Source organism: Rattus norvegicus, chromosome 8, assembly GCF_036323735.1.
Source record: "Rattus norvegicus strain BN/NHsdMcwi chromosome 8, GRCr8, whole genome shotgun sequence".
Lineage (NCBI taxonomy): Eukaryota > Metazoa > Chordata > Mammalia > Rodentia > Muridae > Rattus > Rattus norvegicus.
Window position 1 is genome coordinate 88,333,200 of NC_086026.1, and position 21,823 is coordinate 88,355,022.

The window sequence follows — 21,823 nt, forward strand, 5'->3', positions numbered from 1 at the left end:
GCTAAGTCTGTTACCAAAAGTGTCTTGTGATGAGAAAGACATAAACCTGGAGGTCATAGCAAACTAAAGGCCGCACAGCTGAAATAACCCCGTTGGTTCTAACCCTTTCTATTAATCTTGGGATGCAATGTTATATTTTGGAGTCCCTGACTGCATTTCTTGTCCATTCCTATGAAATCAAATTTTGGGAAGTAAGCCAGTTATTCCAAAGGGCTTTTTCTTTTTCTTTCTTTTTTCTCATTAGAGTGCCCCTAATTGCCCCTACCTGGAGACTCGATGGACTACTTACTGTCTGTGGGTGGAAAGAAGAGTTGCGGTTTCCACCCACGACCGGTTGAATCAACGTCCACATCTTGATGTGACTCTCGCACACACTGGAGTGTGACGAGCACAGATTTAGAACTTGGCTCGTTCCCACACTCAAACCTGCTCCTCCTCCCTGAGACCAGGAGTCTAGCATAACAGCTGTGCCAAGAGCCAGCCGCACCCCAGGGCACATTCAGACGCTTCTCACCAGACCCAAGTCCCGTTTGCACAGGAGATGACCACTAACAATAGGCTGCCCTTAGGACAGGACATCTTCAGACGTTCAGCAGGGTGAACCAGGCCGAGACAGGAAGGGAGGAAAGCCATTCTATGCTCCCAAACTCACAGAGTCCAGGTGCCACTTCCCCCTATTTTAGCAGACAGCTAAAACATTCAATCTTTCTCCAGTTGCGTTTTGGTTCCAAACTAGACCGTTGTTATCTAAAATACCTTTTGGGAACGAGAAAGTTAAAGTCGTCAGGGACTGAATGTGCCTATTTTCCTAGTCTTTGGCAGTTCCTTGCTTTTATGGGGGTAGCCATGGTGAAACTGAGTCATCTGAAGACAAGGGTGGTGCCAAGTAGGGTGTGAGGGAGGCAGCCTCAGAAAACCTGGGTTCAGAAAGGCAGTGACCAGTAAGTGATGGGCACCAACAGATGCTGGCCACCTTCATTCCCAGTGCCACACTTCTCTCAGGACCTTAACTAGGTTCTGACAAATTGCTACAAACTCAGGTTTCTAATGAGTACTTTCGGCAGAAAATGTGTTTAGCGATAATTACAAGGAAACAGTCATTTTCCCAAGCAGTCACTTCTGAGGTTCAAGTGGCATCACCTAACTTTTAACTTGTGCCAGAACCTCCCCTCCCCCACCATGTTCCCCCTTCCTTCTTTCCCTCCCCTCCCTCTGCTCTCTTTAAATAAAAACTAGGTGCTGGGATCACATTCAGGGGTAGGCACCCTTTTTAAAATTAGAGAAACCATAACATTTTCTTAGGAAGTTAAGTATACACCAACTTTTATCCTAAGAAAAGTTTCCCCTCCCCCGTTTACATACATATACAGTAAATAACTACCAATATATACCCACCCGTGTGTGTGTGTGTGTGTGTGTGTGTGTGTGTGTGTGTGTGTGTTTTTCCACTTCACATAGCTGCTATGGGATGCCGCTCACAAGGATGGGCCTGTTTATTCTCTCGGGGCATCGCTGGTAGAGCGCTAGAGTAAACAAACCCCAGGTTCCCGGTGGCCGAGGAAGTGGGCGCTCTCTGTTCTCCCTTGGGAGCAGGGAAGGTGGGGCCAGGTTGTGGCCACCGCGTGTAGAGACCGCTTTTCTCAGCCACGGGACGCGCGACGTTAGCTAGGGAGAAGCCAGAAGCGCCATTGTGATGCAGCGGGATGGGTGGAGCCATCAAGTCTCAATTTAGATTCCTCTGCTTTTAGGCGCGCCCATTTCAGTTTGCTAAACCCTGGTGTGAAGCGGGACAGGCCAGGGCAAGAGGTGGCCAGCCACACCCCGCAGGGCGCGCACTTGGCGGGCTGCAGACCCCACAGGCAGACGCCGAGATGCGCAATCCGAGGCTCCTGAGCGCTGCCCACCTTCTCAGCGTGTGCGTGGTCGCGGTGGCCGCCCACGGGTAGGAGCGCGGGCTGGATGGCGCCGGAGCAGGGGATGCGCGGCGTGCCGGACCCACCAGGGGGGCTTTCTTTAGGGTCCTTCTGCTGTGACAACTTGCCAAAGAACGTCGTTCTAGCTGTAGTCTACGCTGCTCTGCCTTTTGCCTCACAACTTGTTGCTTCTCAATATTGTGCCTCTTTTTTCAGAGACTTTTTCTAAACTGGATGTTTCTTGTGTGACACTGTCAGTATGACTGAGGTGACCGGAGTCTGATGAGAATGCTGTAACAGAGACTGTAGGAAGATTAACAAGAATTAGACTGTATAAAGTGCTCCATTTCTTAAGTGTTTTTTTTTCCAGCAAAGAAATCATTTTTACGTGTGCGTGTGCGTGTGCGTGTGTGTGTGTGTTCATTTGTAGCTTAGACCGAGGGACCCTGGGCAGCCCTACTTCACTTTTGAGGGGTAGGAGTCTAGGCGTGCATTACCACATCCGGCCTTTCTTGCTTCCTAACCTGGAAATTTCACTACTGGTATTTTATTTTCAGGTGGTGATTTCAATCAATCGGGTCAGTTAGATGATTTTTTTTTTTCTCTGCTCTTCCTTGGGTGTATAGCTAAGTACGAAGATTTGAGCAGGATGAATCATAAATCTAGGTGTGTGTGTGTGTGTGTGTGTGTGTGTGTGTGTGCATGTGTGCACACACACGCGCTCGTGCACGTGCTTCCTAAGAAAATAACGTGGAGATGAAGTCACCACTAATGAGGCTTGGAGACTTGCATTTTGCACTGACTTCTGCATGCCTTATTTTTTCCTTTTGGCTCCTGTGCATATGAACTGTTTGAGGAATTATGGTTTTTGTAGCATTTTACCGGTTTACTAGACAGCAGAGGCACCACGTTCACTGTAATTACTGAGTGGAGCAGTGTGGAGACCCTCTCTCTTTCAGAGAGTGATGACAGTGGGGTGTGTGCAAGTAAGAAGACTTTGTTTTTCTTTTGTTGGCAACTCTTTAGGTCCCGCTTTCTGGTGACAGTCCCAGGAATCATCAGACCCGGAGCAAATATGACTATTGGGGTGGAACTCCTGCAAAATAGCCCCCCACAGGTCCTTGTAAAGGCTCGGGTGCTCAAGATAGCTTCCAACCGATCGACCACTGTCCTGGAAGCAGAAGGAGTCTTTAACAGAGGTAAGATACGCTGCACTGTCTAACCGCCATACTTGGACTATGGTGACAGAGCCCTGGCCTAAGCAACACAACAAAGGGACACGCACACATTTGCAGTGACTTCCACAAGGTCTGACTGATTCTAACGCCTGTGAAGTCTGAAATTGTCCCTGAGTGTTCCACCAAGTGGACAAAGAGCCAGGTTCCTCCCGTGTCTGGCTGCATCACATCAGACCGCAGGGGAAGAACATCCGGAGTTTCCTCCGTGGGAGGTGTTTGCGGGCTTGACCTGGATGCAGTGCCTGCCACCATTGCTCATATATAGACAGTAGGGAGGCTGGGAAACACAGGCGAGGGTTTGCCCAGAGAATGGGCAAACATAGATGCTCGTCTCACAGAACACCACGGTGATTGGGTGCAGTGGATTTTATTAAGTAAGCCAGTGGAAAGCAAAGAAGGTGGACGTAGTTCAGGTTTATTGAACAACAACAAAAAACCCCAAACAAACAAACAAACAAACAAACAAACACTCCAATCGCTTAGAAGTGGTGTGAGTGTGGAAGGAGGAAGTCATGTGAAAAAGTGTCAGACAATTATAGAGACCCAACATCTTTTGTTTCAAGTTTGAGTTCTAATCTGGCCCAAGGTTATATTAGGCCTAGCAGTATCATATATATATATATATATATATATATATATATATATATATATATATATATATATATATATTTCTACTATTAAGGGAAAATTAAACCTAGGGACTATTAATACACAAAACATCTTTTTTCCACTAAAATGGGTACATATATTCTGCCTTTTTTTCTGATTACAAGAACACTTATATATCCAGTGAGTGCAACTTGTTAAGCATTGTCAATAAAAGCAAAAAAAAAAAAAAAAAAAAGGCCAAGTGCAAACACTGTTAACTAATGTGTACTTACACCAGAAACTGAGTTGTAAATGCCCCTACTGTTGAGCTGTTTGTTTGTTTGTTTATTTATTTATTTATTTATGGATTTCAAAATGATTCCTTACATAAAAATTTATTCTTTACCAGCATAGAAAAAAAAAAAAAAGAAAGATATCACGGAGTGAGGTAGAAGTGTATGCATATCTGTCGCTCTTTCTCTACAGGAAGTTGACTGGACGGGTAGGGAAATTTAAGCTGGGAAAGGGTTATATGTGTTCTGGCTGGCTGATCCCCACTATGGGAGCAAAGTGAGGGAGGTTATTTCCCTGGGGAGGAAATACAGATCGGTTCTTAACGACTGGACTGTTTGGTGTGTGTGTGTGTGTGTGTGTGCATGAATATGTACAGGCAAGAGGACAAGCCATGGATCATTTACTTGGGTGCCATCCACCTTATTTTTGAGATAGGATCTCTCCTAGACCTGTAGCTTGCAGACGACGTTGGCTTTTAGAACTACTGTGATTCTAAGGAGGTCCCCTGACTGTTCTGTGCGTCAGATTCCTCAGCAGCACAATGGAGGTAATGCAGCTGTCCATCTGTGCAGTTATCAAACCTTCTAGGATGTAGTCCTCCTAGGCATTCGTTACACAGTAGCTGCTGACATTGGTAGTGCTAGCCGTAAAGACGCAGATGTAGAAGGCCCATCCTTTCACACACGGGGACAGGCCTTACTTTGTATTGTTGGACTTAACTATTTCTAAAAATGAGCAAGCCCTTGCTTATGGTAGTGGCTAAAGAAACACTGGGGTTGGGGTTGGGGATTTAGCTCAGTGGTAGAGCGCTTGCCTAGCAAGTGCAAGGCCCTGGGTTCGGTCCCCAGCTCCGGAAAAAAAAAAAAAAAAGAAAGAAACACTGGGGTGAGTATCAAACCAAAGGCAATTTCACCTTCATTATTTATACAAGCAGAATGTATGGTTTTGACGGCAGTTTTCCTGGAATGGACAGGTCCAGAGGAATGTGAGTGATTTGGACAGATGTTTGGGCTTTGCTTGGACATTTATACATTCTTATTTTACTTTCTAGATTTATTTATATTTTTATTTTATGGATGTGAGTGTTTTGTCCGCATGTTTGAATGTGTGCTGTGTATATGCAGTGACTGAGAGGCCCAGAAGAGGGGGTCAGATCCTTTAGAACCGGTGTTGAGGACTGCTGCGAACCACCCTGTGGTTGCTGGGAATTGAACTGAGGGCCCCTGTTCTCTGAACTGCCGAGCCACCGCCCTAAGCCTACACTCTTATTTTAGAATTCTGCTCTTTCCCACATGTCTTTATCACTTTCCTCTGTAATAAATAGCAACTGCATTAGGGATGCATATTAATTATGGCTTGGTTTTGATGCTATTATTAGATTTTGTGTTTAACTTTGGAGAGCTACTCCCCCATATGTTCAAGGTTATAATGGAAGACCCTGCCCTGGACTGGGATAGTTCTTTAAAAAACAAAGTGGGAGAATACCGCTGTTCTCACGGGGAGTCTCTTGATTCTGTTGACATATCAGGTCACTGAAGCTGACATTGTGAGAAGCTCTCTCCCGCTTTGAAAGGACAGTCTTACTGTACAGTGGGGGGCTGTTATTGTTCTCCAAGCAGATGCTTCCTTCCTGAAATGAGGCTTGAGGATGAAGGTGTTCCTGCCTTCTCCTCACGTCCTTAGCTTTATCTGACTTCTGCAGTCCTGACAGTTTGCTGACGAAGGAGACTTCTGCAAGGCCTCAATCTTTATGGAATTTGCATTCTGTATTTTCCCATCAGATAAGTTCAAACAAGTTCATCTTCGGTCTGTTTGGTTCCATCAATTCCCTCACGAAAAGGTTGGTTTTGATAGAGAGTTATCATCTAGCAGAGGTAAGAAGAGGGATGCTTTTGAGTGATTAGAAAAATCCCTGCGCCAGGCTTACACAATTTGCTTAACTTAAATTTTTGGGTGGACTTTAGTTTAAATTAATTTGTGTTTGTGTGTGTTTGTGTGGGCGTGTGTGTGTGTGTGTGGTGTATTTTGAGACAGGTCACATCCATACAAGGCTGGCCTTGAAGTCATTGTGCAGCTGAGGTGAGCATTGAACTTGCGATCCTCCTGCCTCAGCTTTCTAAGAGCTAGGCCTATAGGCATGCGCCATCAAGCCCTAAAACAAGAATATACCTTATTACAGGTAGAAGAGGATGGCTTATTTTCATGAAATAATTTACTCTTTTAACATAGATGGGGGTGCGTGATCTGGTAATGTGTGTGAATAGCAGTCTTTAAGAAAAAAATGTCTTCTAAGCTTTGTGGAGTTCTGCCTTAATTATGTTGTTCAGCTCCTCATCTTCATGAATGTCATCTATGCAGTTCTTTGTCTTTCTTCCATGTGTAAGAGGTCGCTCTGCTAACACCATCAAACATCTCGAGGTCTCGGCAGGTGCTGTGCTCAGCAGGTGCTGTGTGGAGGAGGAGAGGCTCGGCTTCCTCTTCTTGGGTGAAGAGTGAGCCTTCCTGTTCCTCTTCTTGGTTCTCTTTCCTTTGTGTCCTTGGAATCAGCCTTTCTTTCTTGTTCCCTTCTTTCCCCTGGAACACTTTGTAACTGTCTCCTATTTTTTTTCAAACAAAATTTACTTCAAATAACAAACGATAACCTTTCCCTCAGCCAAAGGATTTTCTGCCACCAGTTCCAAGTAAACCTGGAAACCAAGAAAAAAGCCTAGGGGTGGGAAGGGAAGGCTGGTGAGGTGGCTCAGAAGGTAAGGAAGGGCACAGGCTGTGCTTCCAGAGGACCCTGGTTCAATTTCCAGCACCCGTGTGTCAGTTTCATGTCTGGAACGTTAGTTCCAGAGGATCTGACACCCTCATACAGACATACATGCAAGCAAAACACCAATGTATGTAAAAAAAAAAAGGAAGTAAAAACAGGAATCATTAAAAAACATTAAAAGGAAAAGAAAAAATAAAGGCTGAACTGAAGATGCCAACTGAAACATTTGGGAACCCCGCCTGAGCATCTCTGGCGAGTCTCTATTTGGTCTCTTTGAGACGGGGTCTCGCTATAGATCCTTGGCTGGTCTGGAGATCAAAATGTAGACCAGGCTGGCCTTGAACTCAGAAACATGCTCCTGCCTCCGCTCTTTGCCTTCTCATTGCAACTCTGGGATGAAATTGTTTCCATATCTTTGTCCTCTGATAACTTGGATTTTTGATTTTTGTGCTTAACTCTTGGAGAGTGACTGGCATCTGTTGATTTTATTTTTTAAGAAGGAAAGCACTGGGCCTGGAGAGACGGCTCAGCAGTTAGGAGCACTTGCTGCTGTGGCAGGGGACCTGAGCTCCGTTCCCAGCACCACTCACACTGAGCAGCTCATAACTCTCTATACTTCTAAGTCCAGGGCATCCCACAGCCTCTTCTGGACTCTGTGGGCGTGTGCATGCATGCGGTGCACACACACAGACTCAGGCACACTCTTGTAAAATAAAAATACATTTTAAACATTAAAAATCTCTCCTCTAAAAGTTTTCTCTTTCTGAGTATGGAAGACTTTTTATTTTCTATCATTGTAAGGAATGGGAATTTTAAAAATTTGAGGTATTAGTTGAAAAATGAAAAAAAAAATCACACAGCTCTGTTAGGACGGTCCCTTTGGTAGAGACAATGCTGTCAAATGTACCTTCGATCTGTGCAGATCAAGATCTGTTCCACAGGTTTTGTGAAAGAACATTAATTAGTGTAGAGCGTGGGAGGATCCCAGGGCAGGTTCGTACAGGCGATTCTGCATGAAGAACTCGGTCTAAACCTGTAGCTACATGGGAACTACTTCTAAATGATGTAGGCTCTTCATTCACACATCTGTGCTATTGTGTGGGGTTGATATTTGTAGGGGTGGATACTGGGGGGAAAGGGCCACATCTGATACTGGCTGTTCTATCTAATGTTTTCTTTGACTGTGGGTCATGAATACTACTGTAGGCTTTAGTTTCACCATCTGATAAATAATGGTTTCTTACTTTACATGATTATATACTTATTGAATTAAATGAATCTATCTATCTATCTATCTATCTATCTATCTATCTATCTATCTATCTGAGACAGGGTTTCTCTGTGTAGCTCTTGCTGTACTGGAAGTTGCTCTGTAGACTAAGCTGGCCTCAAACTAAGATATCTAGATACCTCTGCCTTCTGAGTGCTGGGATTAAAGACACACACCACCACCAGGCTGAGAAGAAATATTTAAAGCACTCAGCAGGAACTGTTCGAGAAAGTATTAGCTACTGTTATTGGAGGAGAATACCAATAACTCATGTCCAAGGTGGTTATCAATCTCTTATTGAGATGACACTGAAATTGAGATAATAAAAAGGCATATATGTCATTAAGAGGCAACAAGAAGGCATTTAGTACATTAAGTACTGTTTGCTTATAATACTGAGGACACTTTAATTTTTACAAATGGATGAAATAGGCACTCAGAAATAGAGGAAATAGCCAGTTTCCCTGACAAAGACATCAGTTAGTAAATGGTGAGGCCTGAATCTGAGGTTGGTTCTGTCTGGGCTGCAGAGATTGGAGATATATTGTACCTATCTTTCCCTAGAGCAGTGGTTCTCAACCTTCCTGATGCCTTGACCTTTTAGTACAGTTCTTCATGTTGTGGTGTCCCCCAACCATAAAATTATTCGTCTTGCTACTTCACAACTGTATTTTTGCTACTGTTATGAATCACAATCTAAACATTTGTGTTTCCTGATGATCTTAGGAGACCCATGTTTAAGGGTCATTTGACCTCCGAAGGTATTGGGACCCGTAAGTTGAGAGCCATTGCTCTAAATCATCTTCTGGTTTGCTTGCAGTCGACTAGACTTGCATCTTATGAGACCTCATGCGGATCTAAAGAACTGCAAGTTGAGTTCAGCCTGGTAATACACACCTGTAGTTTGAGCACATATAAAAGGCTGAAACGAAAAGATCGAGTTTGAGACCAGCATGGGCTTCATAACAAGACCAAATGGACAATCCTGACAATAACAAAAGAGTTGTAAGGTGGATGCCACCTTTTCTCTGGTCTTAGTTATGGTCACGGTAGAGTTTTGGACTTGGAAGGGGACATCAGAGCTAAATCAACTCAATTACCTAAATGGTGGCTGAGGAGAAGCCTGGTGTCTGGGGCCCTGCCCAAAGTCAAATTGCTCGTTGCTGGCAAAGCTGGAAAGGGATCCTACTTCTCCAAAGAGTGCAACGTTCTTCCCTCTGTCCTCTAGAAAACTCCCACAACATATGCACAAGCTATGTCTAAGACCTAAAGTATACTTACAAATGTTGATTCTTCTCATATGGAAGAAAAACAAAAGGCTGGTGAAGCTTAAAACCACCTGAGTCCTGTGCAATGTCCTCTGTTAGCTCAGGCAGAGTCGCTCCTGATGGACCTGCTGAGGAGAGGGGAGAGAACTGGTCAGGGAATAGCAGAGATCGAAGTTCTATTCCCGGTTTCTCAGGGTGAGAACTACATTTATAAAGTATAGATTTACGGCCTCCCTTTGGACTCGGCTAAGGTCCAAGTACCTAAGTCTGTGTTGCCGTCATCACAGTTGATTCTCAGCACCATGAGAGGAGAACACTGACCTGCTAGTGTCTCCCAAATTCCCCTTGGCTGAGCTTTGGAAAGCTGGTGAGTGAGAGGCAAGCCCCAGCAGGTTTGATGGCTCACAGACTCTGAGGGAAGGCCCCTCCTGAATCTCTGTGCTTGCTTTTCAAGTACCTCCCAATTCTTAGCAGAGAAGCGACATGGTTAGGGGTTTGACTGTGAATCAGGGATTGAATGAGGTTGAGGGTAAACATGCTAATTTTTGAAACTTCAGGTTAAACACGCACTGCTCATCCTAACGCTGAATGAGTCACTGTCCTCATGACTCACGGAAGGACTGGGGTGGAAAGAGAAAGCAGATTCTGGAAGAATCTGGGCTGGGTAACTGTTGAGCCCTTATAATTTGTTAGGTCGGTTTTGTAATGCTAAAGCTTTCCTGTTCCCAAAGGCGCTTCTTTTCTTTAACATCCCATGCATGAATGAAGGGTAGGAGTAGGAGGAAGGATAGTACTGGAGGATCCGGAAGACGAATATTTGAAGTTAAAATCATAGAGCTTGGAGGCCGAGGGAGGAGGATTGCCGAGAGTTTGAGGCCAGTGTGGGTTACAGTGTCAAGAGTTTCAATGGGTTACCTTGTTTCAAGAAATCAAAGTTGGGCTGGAGAGATGTCTCAGAGATTAAGAACACTGACTGTTCTTCCAGATGTCCTGAGTTCAATTCCCAGCAACCACAGGGTGGCTCACAACCATCTGTAATGGGGATATGATGCCCTCTTTTGGTGTGTCTGAAGACAGCAGCAGGGTACTCACATACAGAAATAAACAAATCAATCTTAAAAAAAAAAAGAAATCAAACTCACTGGGCAGTGGTGGCCTGCATTGTTAAGCCCAGTATTCCAGAGGCAGAGGCAGGTGGATCTCCAGGTTTGAGGCTAGCCTAACCTACAGAGCAAGTTTTAGGACAGCCAGGGCTATACAGAAACTCTCTCAAAAACAAGATGAAACAAAACAAAACAAAACCCCAAACCAAACCAAACCAAAACTCTACCAAACAAACAAAGAAACTGAATTCTACACTCCCCAAAAGAGCGTAGAGACACTGTTATCTTCTCCTTTTAGAGAGCTACAGGTGCCCATTCATAACCCCTTGCTTGGCTCTGACAGACGATGTTTGCTGGGAACCACTGTTCCACACTTTAGAGATGGGACAGCAGGGTGTCCTGGAGGAATGAGCTGACTTGCCCGGTGGCAGTTGGAGAAGTGCTTGGGGGGCAGATTGCAGTTTCTGTATGCGTTTTCTGAGTGAGTCTGGGGAGGCAGCCAGGTAGAAGCATCTGATAAATGGTTTTCAAATAGTATCTGGGGAAAGATTTAAGGCATTGTTTTCATAAAGACTAATAGAATGTAAGATATCAAGAGTATCTGAGCTGCACAAGAGAACATGGCCGAGAGGGCAGACGTGTGCATGAGGAATGGGAGGCCTGGGTGGAGTGGACACGGGTAGGTGGAGGACAGAGTAACCTTCCGGAGAGCCAGGAGCGAGAGAAAAGAAAGTCCCAGGCAGGAAGATTCTTCCAGTTCTTTTTGACAGAGTCTCTCCGGGTAGCCCAGGCTGACCTCAAACTTGTCATCCTCCTGCCTCTTTTTCTGAGAGTGCTGAGGTATGCACATGTGCATTCCCGCCCCGGAGTGCCTTTTCATTTGATGAGAGAGAAAACTGAAGGGTAAAGCAAGAAATAATTTCTGAGAGAAGCACAAGGTTACAGCGGAATTTAAGGAAGACGTTGCCACAGTCACCACCCTCCTCTAAATGGTGTAGGGCTGGCTACCTTCTTCTAGGAAGTGGGGCCAGGGAGAGGAATGTCAAAAAGGAGGACAAGCTGAGCTCTTCCCTGGTGGCGTCCTATGTGGACCACCACTGGATTGTGAGACATTGGAACAAAAGGGCTGGGCTGTCCGCACGTGTGTGTGTGTGTGTGTGTGTGTGTGTGTGTGTGTGTGTGTGTGTGTGTGCTGTTTGTGATGGCCGTGTGCCTCTTTAGAGGCATAAGGGGATGGGATGAGTTTACTCCCACCATGCTTGTTGGTGTATGAGGTGGAATTCTGATTCATCATTTTTGACTCATCCTATTTTGGTCTGGGTCAAGATAACAATCGTATGAAAACGTAGTGATAGATGACAGAGCTTGAAGGAGGGCTGGGGTGAGTCCCAGTCTTGTTTTTTTTTTTTTTTTATTTTAACTTTTCATAGGAGAGTTTGGGAATTGACTTTGTTTATATTCTTAGTGTGTATTGCTTGTGCAAAATGAAGTATTTCACGATGACATTTTCATAAATATCTCTCATGTACTTGCCCATGTTCCCCTCCCTTCTTTTGTTCCCACACCTCCTGGTTGTCTCCTTTCTTTCATGTCATATATATATGCATATATACACATGTATATATGTATATATGTGTTTATGTGTGTGTGTGTGTGTGTCCCAGATTCTTTGTATGAGAGGAAACACATAGTGTTTGCTGCTCCCCATCCATCACCTTAGTCTGCCTGCCAGGCCCTGGGTGAAATAGCTCTAAGATCTAGTGGGGGAATAGCAGTGGGTAACTGGTGGACAGGTCTGTGGGATTTTTAGTTTGAGGAAATGATTCATGAATTAAAATCTAAAAGCCAGACTGAGTGGTGGAGAAGTTGGAGTAAGGAATGTCTTCTAAGAATACGCCGTAGCTTCCTTGTAGCAGGCAGAGGTAGGGAGTTATGTTCATGAACATGTAGCCACAGAATCGTTTAGCATTGCTGTGTTGAAATATGTGCTAAATCTCTTAGGAATATAGACATGGCATTCACTATATTCAGTGTTTTGAGTACTTATTGTGTGCCAAACTTTATGCGATTACGTTGCAATGACTGTTTGGGAAATAATCCCTGGGCCCACACCATCCTATCGGGAGGCACAAATGGGAGTTGTAAAGCCACATTGAAACGGAACTCTCTTGAAACACCCAGCAATAGTGGTTACTGAGTGTCGCTGACATGAGGGCTACATGAGAAACGTTTTGGCACTGAACCATCGAATGTGGGAGCCATTAGTTATGTGCAGTAGGTTTTTTAAATTAAATTTTGATCATCATCATCATCATCATCATCATCATCATCATCATCATTATTATTATTATTTAGTCAGGGTCTCACTGTGCAGCCCTGGATGGCCTAGAGCTTGCTGTGAAAACTATGTTTGGCCTCAGATTCACAGAGATTTACATATTTCTACCTATGGGGTATTGGGATTAAAGATATGTACCACCGTGCCCCACCTCACAAGTCGTTTTTGAGTATGTGGAATGGGGCTTGTGTGACTTGAGATGAGCTATGACCATAAAGTATATACTGGATTTTGAATATTGCTATCAAAAGAATTAAACTCATAACGTTATATACACATGATTGATGGCAGCGTTTTGAACACACTGGGTTAAGATATATTGTTAAATTTAATTTCACTCAATTGTTTTACAGCATTGATCACAATACCTGACACAGTAACATCTCACAGATGGTCAGCTAGCTGGCTTTTTCTTGGCATTTCCCAGTGGCAGCTGTGGAGGCTCCCACCTCCTTCTGAGCACAAACGTGCCCTCTCTCTGTTGTTGGCTTTTGTGGACATTCAACCTTGTTCTTTAAGGAAGGAGAGGGGAGTCTCCCCACAGCACACCACATACCACAGGGGGATGACAGCCTTTTCCTGAAAAGGGTAAATGCATGTTTTACCATAGTCTTCTATCTTTATTACTATTACTGAATACTACTGTGTAGCTTTAAAGCAGCCATGGGTAAGTGAGTGAGCAACTTGAAGGTCTGTATGTCTTTGAGTAACAGCGAAAGATTGTTCCCTCTGACCCATCTGTTTGAAAATGAAAAGCCGGTGCAGCGGAGGTGTTTGCTTATCCCGCACCGCCCGCAGATTCCAAGACCTTTCCAGTGGGTGGTGTCTGACAAAGAGAAACGCAAACCATGGGTGAACTGCTGCTGTCCACACGGAGTGGAGGAAGGCAAGGCAAGGCCTAGGTGCTCAGTCAGTCAGCAGAGCAAACTTGGTGTACTCTGAAGACCCGTGAGGCTCAACATGACAGCCACCTCATGCTTGGATTCCCGCTGCTTTCAGAGCTATCAAAGCATTTAAATTACATGAAGACATTATATTTATAGCCTGCATATGAACAGGATATCCTCTTGGGTATCCATCCCTCTAACTAAGTTACTAAGGAAGTCATTAAAACTTTACACCAGACACCCTCGGATCCCGGCCCGCAGCCGCTCTCTGCTCCCAGACCCGGTGAGAGAGAGACCCAACCGCCTGGTCAGGTGGGCACTCCTGAGGCTGCAGAGCGGAAGAGACCACCAACACTGCTCACCCCTGCCCACATCCCTGGCCCAAGAGGAAACTGTATAAGGCCTCTGGGCTCCCGTGGGGAAGGGCCCAGGAGCAGCAGGACACCTGCCTGAGACACCGCCGGAACCTGAAAGAAACAGACCGGATAAACAGTTCTCTGCACCCAAATCCCGTGGGAGGGAGAGCTAAACCTTCAGAGAGGCAGACAAGCCTGGGAAACCAGAAGAGACTGCTCCCTGCACACACATCTCGGACGCCAGAGGAAAAAGCCAAAGACCATCTGGAACCCTGGTGCACTGAAGCTCCCGGAAGGGGCGGCACAGGTCTTCCTGGTTGCTGCCGCTGCAGAGAGCCCCTGGGCAGCACCCCACTAGCAAACCTGAGCCTCGGGACCACAGGTAAGACCGAATTTTCTGCTGCAAGAAAGCTGCCTGGTGAACTCAAGACACAGGCCCACAGGAACAGCTGAAGACCTGTAGAGAGGAAAAACTACACGCCCGAAAGCAGAACACTCTGTCCCCATAACTGACTGAAAGAGAGGAAAACAGGTCTACAGCACTCCTGACACACTGGCTTATAGGACAGTCTAGCCACTGTCACAAATAGCAGAACAAAGTAACACTAGAGATAATCTGATGGCAAGAGGCAAGCGCAGGAACCCAAGCAACAGAAACCAAGACTACATGCCATCATCGGAGCCTAATTCTCCCACCAAAACAAACATGGAATATCCAAACACACCAGAAAAGCAAGATCTAGTTTCAAAATCATATTTGATCATGATGCTGGAGGACTTCAAGAAAGACATGAACACACTTAGGGAAACACAGGAAAACATTAATAAACAAGTAGAAGCCTACAGAGAGGAATCGCAAAAATCCCTGAAAGAATTCCAGGAAAACACAATCAAACAGTTGAAGGAATTAAAAATGGAAATAGAAGCAATCAAGAAAGAACACATGGAAATAACCCTGGATATAGAAAACCAAAAGAAGAGACAAGGAGCTGTAGATACAAGCTTCACCAACAGAATACAAGAGATGGAAGAGAGAATCTCAGGAGCAGAAGATTCCATAGAAATCATTGACTCAACTGTCAAAGATAATGTAAAGCGGAAAAAGCTACTGGTCCAAAACATACAGGAAATCCAGGACTCAATGAGAAGATCAAACCTAAGGATAATAGGTATAGAAGAGAGTGAAGACTCCCAGCTCAAAGGACCAGTAAATATCTTCAACAAAATCATAGAAGAAAACTTCCCTAACCTAAAAAAAGAGATACCCATAGACATACAAGAAGCCTACAGAACTCCAAATAGATTGGACCAGAAAAGAAACACCTCCCGTCACATAATTGTCAAAACACCAAACGCACAAAATAAAGAATATTAAAAGCAGTAAGGGAAAAAGGTCAAGTAACATATAAAGGCAGACCTATCAGAATCACACCAGACTTCTCGCCAGAAACTATGAAGGCCAGAAGATCCTGGACTGATGTCATACAGACCCTAAGAGAACACAAATGCCAGCCCAGGTTACTGTATCCAGCAAAACTCTCAATTAACATTGATGGAGAAACCAAGATATTCCATGACAAAACCAAATTTACACAATATCTTTCTACAAATCCAGCACTACAAAGGATAATAAATGGTAAAGCCCAACATAAGGAGGCAAGCTATACCCTAGAAGAAGCAAGAAACTAATCGTCTTGGCAACAAAACAAAGAGAATGAAAGCACACAAACATAACCTCACATCCAAATATGAATATAAAGGGAAACAATAATCACTATTCCTTAATATCTCTCAATATCAATGGCCTCAACTCCCCAATAAAAAGACATAGATTAACAAACTGGATACGCAACGAGGATCCTGCATTCTGCTGCCTACAGGAAACACACCTCAGAGACAAAGACAGACACTACCTCAGAGTGAAAGGCTGGAAAACAACTTTCCAAGCAAATGGTCAGAAGAAGCAAGCTGGAGTAGCCATTCTAATATCAAATAAAATCAATTTCCAACTAAAAGTCATCAAAAAAGATAAGGAAGGACACTTCATATTCATCAAAGGAAAAATCCACCAAGATGAACTCTCAATCCTAAATATCTATGCCCCAAATACAAGGGCACCTACATACTTAAAAGAAACCTTACTAAAGCTCAAAACACACATTGCACCTCACACAATAATAGTGGGAGATTTCAACACCCCACTCTCATCAATGGACAGATCATGGAAACAGAAATTAAACAGTGATGTCGACAGACTAAGAGAAGTCATGAGCCAAATGGACTTAACGGATATTTATAGAACATTCTATCCTAAAGCAAAAGGATATACCTTCTTCTCAGCTCCTCATGGTACTTTCTCCAAAATTGACCATATAATTGGTCAAAAAACGGGCCTCAACAGGTACAGAAAGATAGAAATAATCCCATGCGTGCTATCGGACCACCACGGCCTAAAACTGGTCTTCAATAACAATAAGGGAAGAATGCCCACATATACGTGGAAATTGAACAATGCTCTACTCAATGATAACCTGGTCAAGGAAGAAATAAAGAAAGAAATTAAAAACTTTTTAGAATTTAATGAAAATGAAGATACAACATACTCAAACTTATGGGACACAATGAAAGCTGTGCTAAGAGGAAAACTCATAGCGCTGAGTGCCTGCAGAAAGAAACAGGAAAGAGCATATGTCAGCAGCTTGACAGCACACCTAAAAGCTCTAGAACAAAAAGAAGCAAATACACCCAGGAGGAGTAGAAGGCAGGAAATAATCAAACTCAGAGCTGAAATCAACCAAGTAGAAACAAAAAGGACCATAGAAAGAATCAACAGAACCAAAAGTTGGTTCTTTGAGAAAATCAACAAGATAGATAAACCCTTAGCCAGACTAACGAGAGGACACAGAGAGTGCGTCCAAATTAACAAAATCAGAAATGAAAAGGGAGACATAACTACAGATTCAGAGGAAATTCAAAAAATCATCAGATCTTACTATAAAAACCTATATTCAACAAAATTTGAAAATCTTCAGGAAATGGAAAATTTCCTAGACAGATACCAAGTATCGAAGTTAAATCAGGAACAGATAAACCAGTTAAACAACCCCATAACTCCTAAGGAAATAGAAGCAGTCATTAAAGGTCTCCCAACCAAAAAGAGCCCAGGTCCAGACGGGTTTAGTGCAGAATTCTATCAAACCTTCATAGAAGACCTCATACCAATATTATCCAAACTATTCCACAAAATTGAAACAGATGGAGCCCTACCGAATTCCTTCTACGAAGCCACAATTACTCTTATACCTAAACCACACAAAGACACAACAAAGAAAGAGAACTTCAGACCAATTTCCCTTATGAATATCGACGCAAAAATACTCAATAAAATTCTGGCAAACCGAATTCAAGAGCACATCAAAACAATCATCCACCATGATCAAGTAGGCTTCATCCCAGGCATGCAGGGATGGTTTAATATACGGAAAACCATCAACGTGATCCATTATATAAACAAACTGAAAGAACAGAACCACATGATCATTTCATTAGATGCTGAGAAAGCATTTGACAAAATTCAACACCCCTTCATGATAAAAGTCCTGGAAAGAATAGGAATTCAAGGCCCATACCTAAACATAGTAAAAGCCATATACAGCAAACCAGTTGCTAACATTAAACTAAATGGAGAGAAACTTGAAGCAATCCCACTAAAATCAGGGACTAGACAAGGCTGCCCACTCTCTCCCTACTTATTCAATATAGTTCTTGAAGTTCTAGCCAGAGCAATCAGACAACAAAAGGAGATCAAAGGGATACAGATCGGAAAAGAAGAGGTCAAAATATCACTATTTGCAGATGACATGATAGTATATTTAAGTGATCCCAAAAGCTCCACCAGAGAACTACTAAAGCTGATAAACAACTTCAGCAAAGTGGCTGGGTATAAAATTAACTCAAATAAATCAGTTGCCTTCCTCTATACAAAAGAGAAACAAGCCGAGAAAGAAATTAGGGAAACGACACCCTTCATAATAGACCCAAATAATATAAAGTACCTCGGTGTGACTTTAACCAAGCAAGTAAAAGATCTGTACAATAAGAACTTCAAGACACTGAGGAAAGAAATTGAAGAAGACCTCAGAAGATGGAAAGATCTCCCATGCTCATGGATTGGCAGGATTAATATAGTAAAAATGGCCATTTTACCAAAAGCAATCTACAGATTCAATGCAATCCCCATCAAAATACCAATCCAATTCTTCAAAGAGTTAGACAGAACAATTTGCAAATTCATCTGGAATAACAAAAAACCCAGGATAGCTAAAGCTATCCTCAACAATAAAAGGACTTCAGGGGGAATCACTATCCCTGAACTCAAGCAGTATTACAGAGCAATAGTGATAAAAACTGCATGGTATTGGTACAGAGACAGACAGATAGACCAATGGAATAGAATTGAAGACCAAGAAATGAACCCACACACCTATGGTCACTTGATTTTTGACAAAGGAGCCAAAACCATCCAATGGAAAAAAGATAGCATTTTCAGCAAATGGTGCTGGTTCAACTGGAGGGCAACATGTAGAAGAATGCAAATCGATCCATGCTTATCACCCTGTACAAAGCTTAAGTCCAAGTGGATCAAGGACCTCCACATCAAACCAGACACACTCAAACTAATAGAAGAAAAACTAGGGAAGCATCTGGAACACATGGGCACTGGAAAAAATTTCCTGAACAAAACACCAATGGCTTATGCTCTAAGATCAAGAATCGACAAATGGGATCTCATAAAACTGCAAAGCTTCTGTAAGGCAAAGGACACGGTGGTTAGGACAAAACGGCAACCAACAGATTGGGAAAAGATCTTTACCAATCCTACAACAGATAGAGGCTTTATATCCAAAATATACAAAGAACTCAAGAAGTTAGACCGCAGGGAAACAAATAACCCTATTAAAAAAAGGGGTTCAGAGCTAAACAAAGAATTCACAGCTGAGGAATGCCGAATGGCTGAGAAACACCTAAAGAAATGTTCAACATCTTTAGTCATAAGGGAAATGCAAATCAAAACAACCCTGAGATTTCACCTCACACCAGTGAGAATGGCTAAGATCAAAAACTCAGGGGACAACAGATGCTGGCGAGGATGTGGAGGAAGAGGAACACTCCTCCATTGTTGGTGGGATTGCAAACTGGTACAACCATTCTGGAAATCAGTCTGGAGAATCCTCAGAAAATTGGACATTGAACTGCCTGAGGATCCAGCTATACCTCTCTTGGGCATATACCCAAAAGATGCCTCAACATATAAAAGAGACACGTGCTCCACTATGTTCATCGCAGCCTTATTTATAATAGCCAGAAAATGGAAAGAACCCAGATGCCCTTCAACAGAGGAATGGATACAGAAAATGTGGTACATCTACACAATGGAATATTACTCAGCTATCAAAAACAACGAGTTTATGAAATTCGTAGGCAAATGGTTGGAACTGGAAAATATCATCCTGAGTGAGCTAACCCAATCACAGAAAGACATACATGGTATGCACTCATTGATAAGTGGCTATTAGCCCAAATGCTTGAATTACCCTAGATGCCTAGAACAAACGAAACTCAAGACGGATGATCAAAATGTGAATGCTTCACTCCTTCTTTAAGTGAGGAAAAAGAATACCCTTGGCAGGGAAGGGAGAGGCAAAGATTAAATCAGAGACTTAAGGAACACCCATTCAGAGTCTGCCCCACATGTGGCCCATACATATACAGCCACCCAATTAGACAAGATGGATGAAGCAAAGAAGTGCAGACCGACAGGAGCCGGATGTAGATCGCTCCTGAGAGACACAGCCAGAATACAGCAAATACAGAGGCGAATGCCAGCAGCAAACCACTGAACTGAGAATAGGTCCCCTATTGAAGGAATCAGAGAAAGAACTGGAAGAGCTTGAAGGGGCTCGAGACCCCAAAAGTACAACAATGCCAAGCAACCAGAGCTTCCAGGGACTAAGCCACTACCTAAAGACTATACATGGACTGACCCTGGACTCTGACCCCATAGGTAGCAATGAATATCCTAGTAAGAGCACCAGTGGAAGGGGAAGCCCTGGGTCCTGCTAAGACTGAACCCCCAGTGAACTAGTCTATGGGGGGAGGGCGGCAATGGGGGGAGGGTTGGGAGGGGAACACCCATAAGGAAGGGGAGGGGGGAGGGGGATGTTTGCCCGGAAACCGGGAAAGGGAATAACACTCGAAATGTATATAAGAAATACTCAAGTTAATAAAAAAAAAAAAAAAAAAAAGAAAATGAAAAGCCATCTTTTTTTTTTTTTTCTGGTTCTTTTTTTCAGAGCTGGGGATCGAACCCAGGGCCTTGCGCTTCCTAGGCAAGCGCTCTACCACTGAGCTAAATCCCCAACCCCATGAAAAGCCATCTTTAGTTCATGAACTACATGAAGAGTGTGGGCCAAGTGTGGTCTGTCTGCCAAAATAGGTACTCTGCATGTCTGGAAGTCAAGAGCCTTGCCAGACTCTTGCTTTCCCATTTCTTCTTCTTTTTTTTTTTTTTTTTTTTTTTTGGTTCTTTTTTTCGGAGCTGGGGACCGAACCCAGGGCCTTGCACTTCCTAGGCAAGCACTCTACCACTGAGCTAAATCCCCAACCCCTTGCTTTCCCATTTCTACTGAACCTTAGTTTAAATTTATCTTACCCAAGTGGGTTTCTATTTTACCTCACCTCACTGAGCCATATACATGGAATGAAACATGTGTGAATCCCATAGCTATTGAAATATTTATAAGCAAGAGGAAGCGGGAAAGAAAAAAGATAAGAGCATGAAAGAGACCAAAGGAAGGTTTAAAAGAGGTGGAAATGCTCATCTTTCTGTAGTTCATCTGGAGATAAAATAGTTTTCTGCACAATGAGAGGATATTTAATAAACTGGTAAAGAGGTAAGAAATTTAACCGTGGGGATAAACATACGTTTGTTTTCTGCACATGACTGCATAGCAAAGTGGTGCCAAAGATATTAAAGCTCAAAATTAAGTTGGGCAGATACATAGTAGAAAAATCTTTTTTTTTTTAAATAGAGAGAATTTTTGGACCTGGTTTTATTTCCAAATGTGCACTGGTCTTTTTGGTCACTGATTCTCCAGAGTTACTTGGGGAGGGCAGATGTCAGGTGAGGCAGCAGATGTGTGCTTTAAAAGTTGAGGAAAGGTTCGTTCTTCTGTATGCTCATTACACAACTTAAAAATAGCCTTGACTTCATACGTAAGCCAAACGGCCAGTTCTTCCGCCTGTGCCAAGTGTGAAGTCTACAGACAAGGCTTCTTTTGAGTTGTTTCCTGCTGAGGGGCAGAGGCAGCAGTCTGGAAGGCCCTGAGATGGATTCCCTCTTGTCTCGTACGAAAGTGATCAGAGGCTACAGTTGTCTGGCATGACGGTCATAAGGACTTTACAAAATGGAGTGCAACCTTAGTGATCGGGAGTGTGAGCCACCTTTCAGAGACAGCCATTTCCCGTGTCTGAGTGGAACCTGGCCAACATCAAAAAGAAAGGAAAATACTCCTAAGGTTTGCAAATACTATCTGCTTTCCTCTCACCTCAGCAACAGCAGAGAAAGGGGTTATTATTTCCCTTCTATGCTGCCTCCTTTCCCCATCCCCCACTTTTATGGTTTGGTGACCCAGGTTATTGTAAAATCTTTAGACTTTCAAATAAGTCCTGTACTAGGACTTGGTGAGTGAGTGCCTAGGAAATTCCAAGACATATTTTTAAACTTACAGAGATGACAGCAGCAATAGCA

At 43.4% G+C, this 21,823-nt stretch overlaps 1 protein-coding gene across 1 annotated transcript in view; it reads left to right on the forward strand.

Annotated features, from left to right (window-relative positions):
• Positions 1-1,536: 1,536 nt before the first annotated feature.
• Positions 1,537-21,823, forward strand: part of Cd109 (CD109 molecule) — a 114,728-nt gene continuing 94,441 nt past the window's right edge. Inside the window, exons 1-2 of the mRNA NM_001108771.2 lie at positions 1,537-1,942; positions 2,940-3,112. Coding sequence (NP_001102241.2) covers positions 1,872-1,942; positions 2,940-3,112 — 244 coding nt within the window. The 5' untranslated portion in view covers positions 1,537-1,871. The remainder of the gene's footprint in view (positions 1,943-2,939; positions 3,113-21,823) is intronic.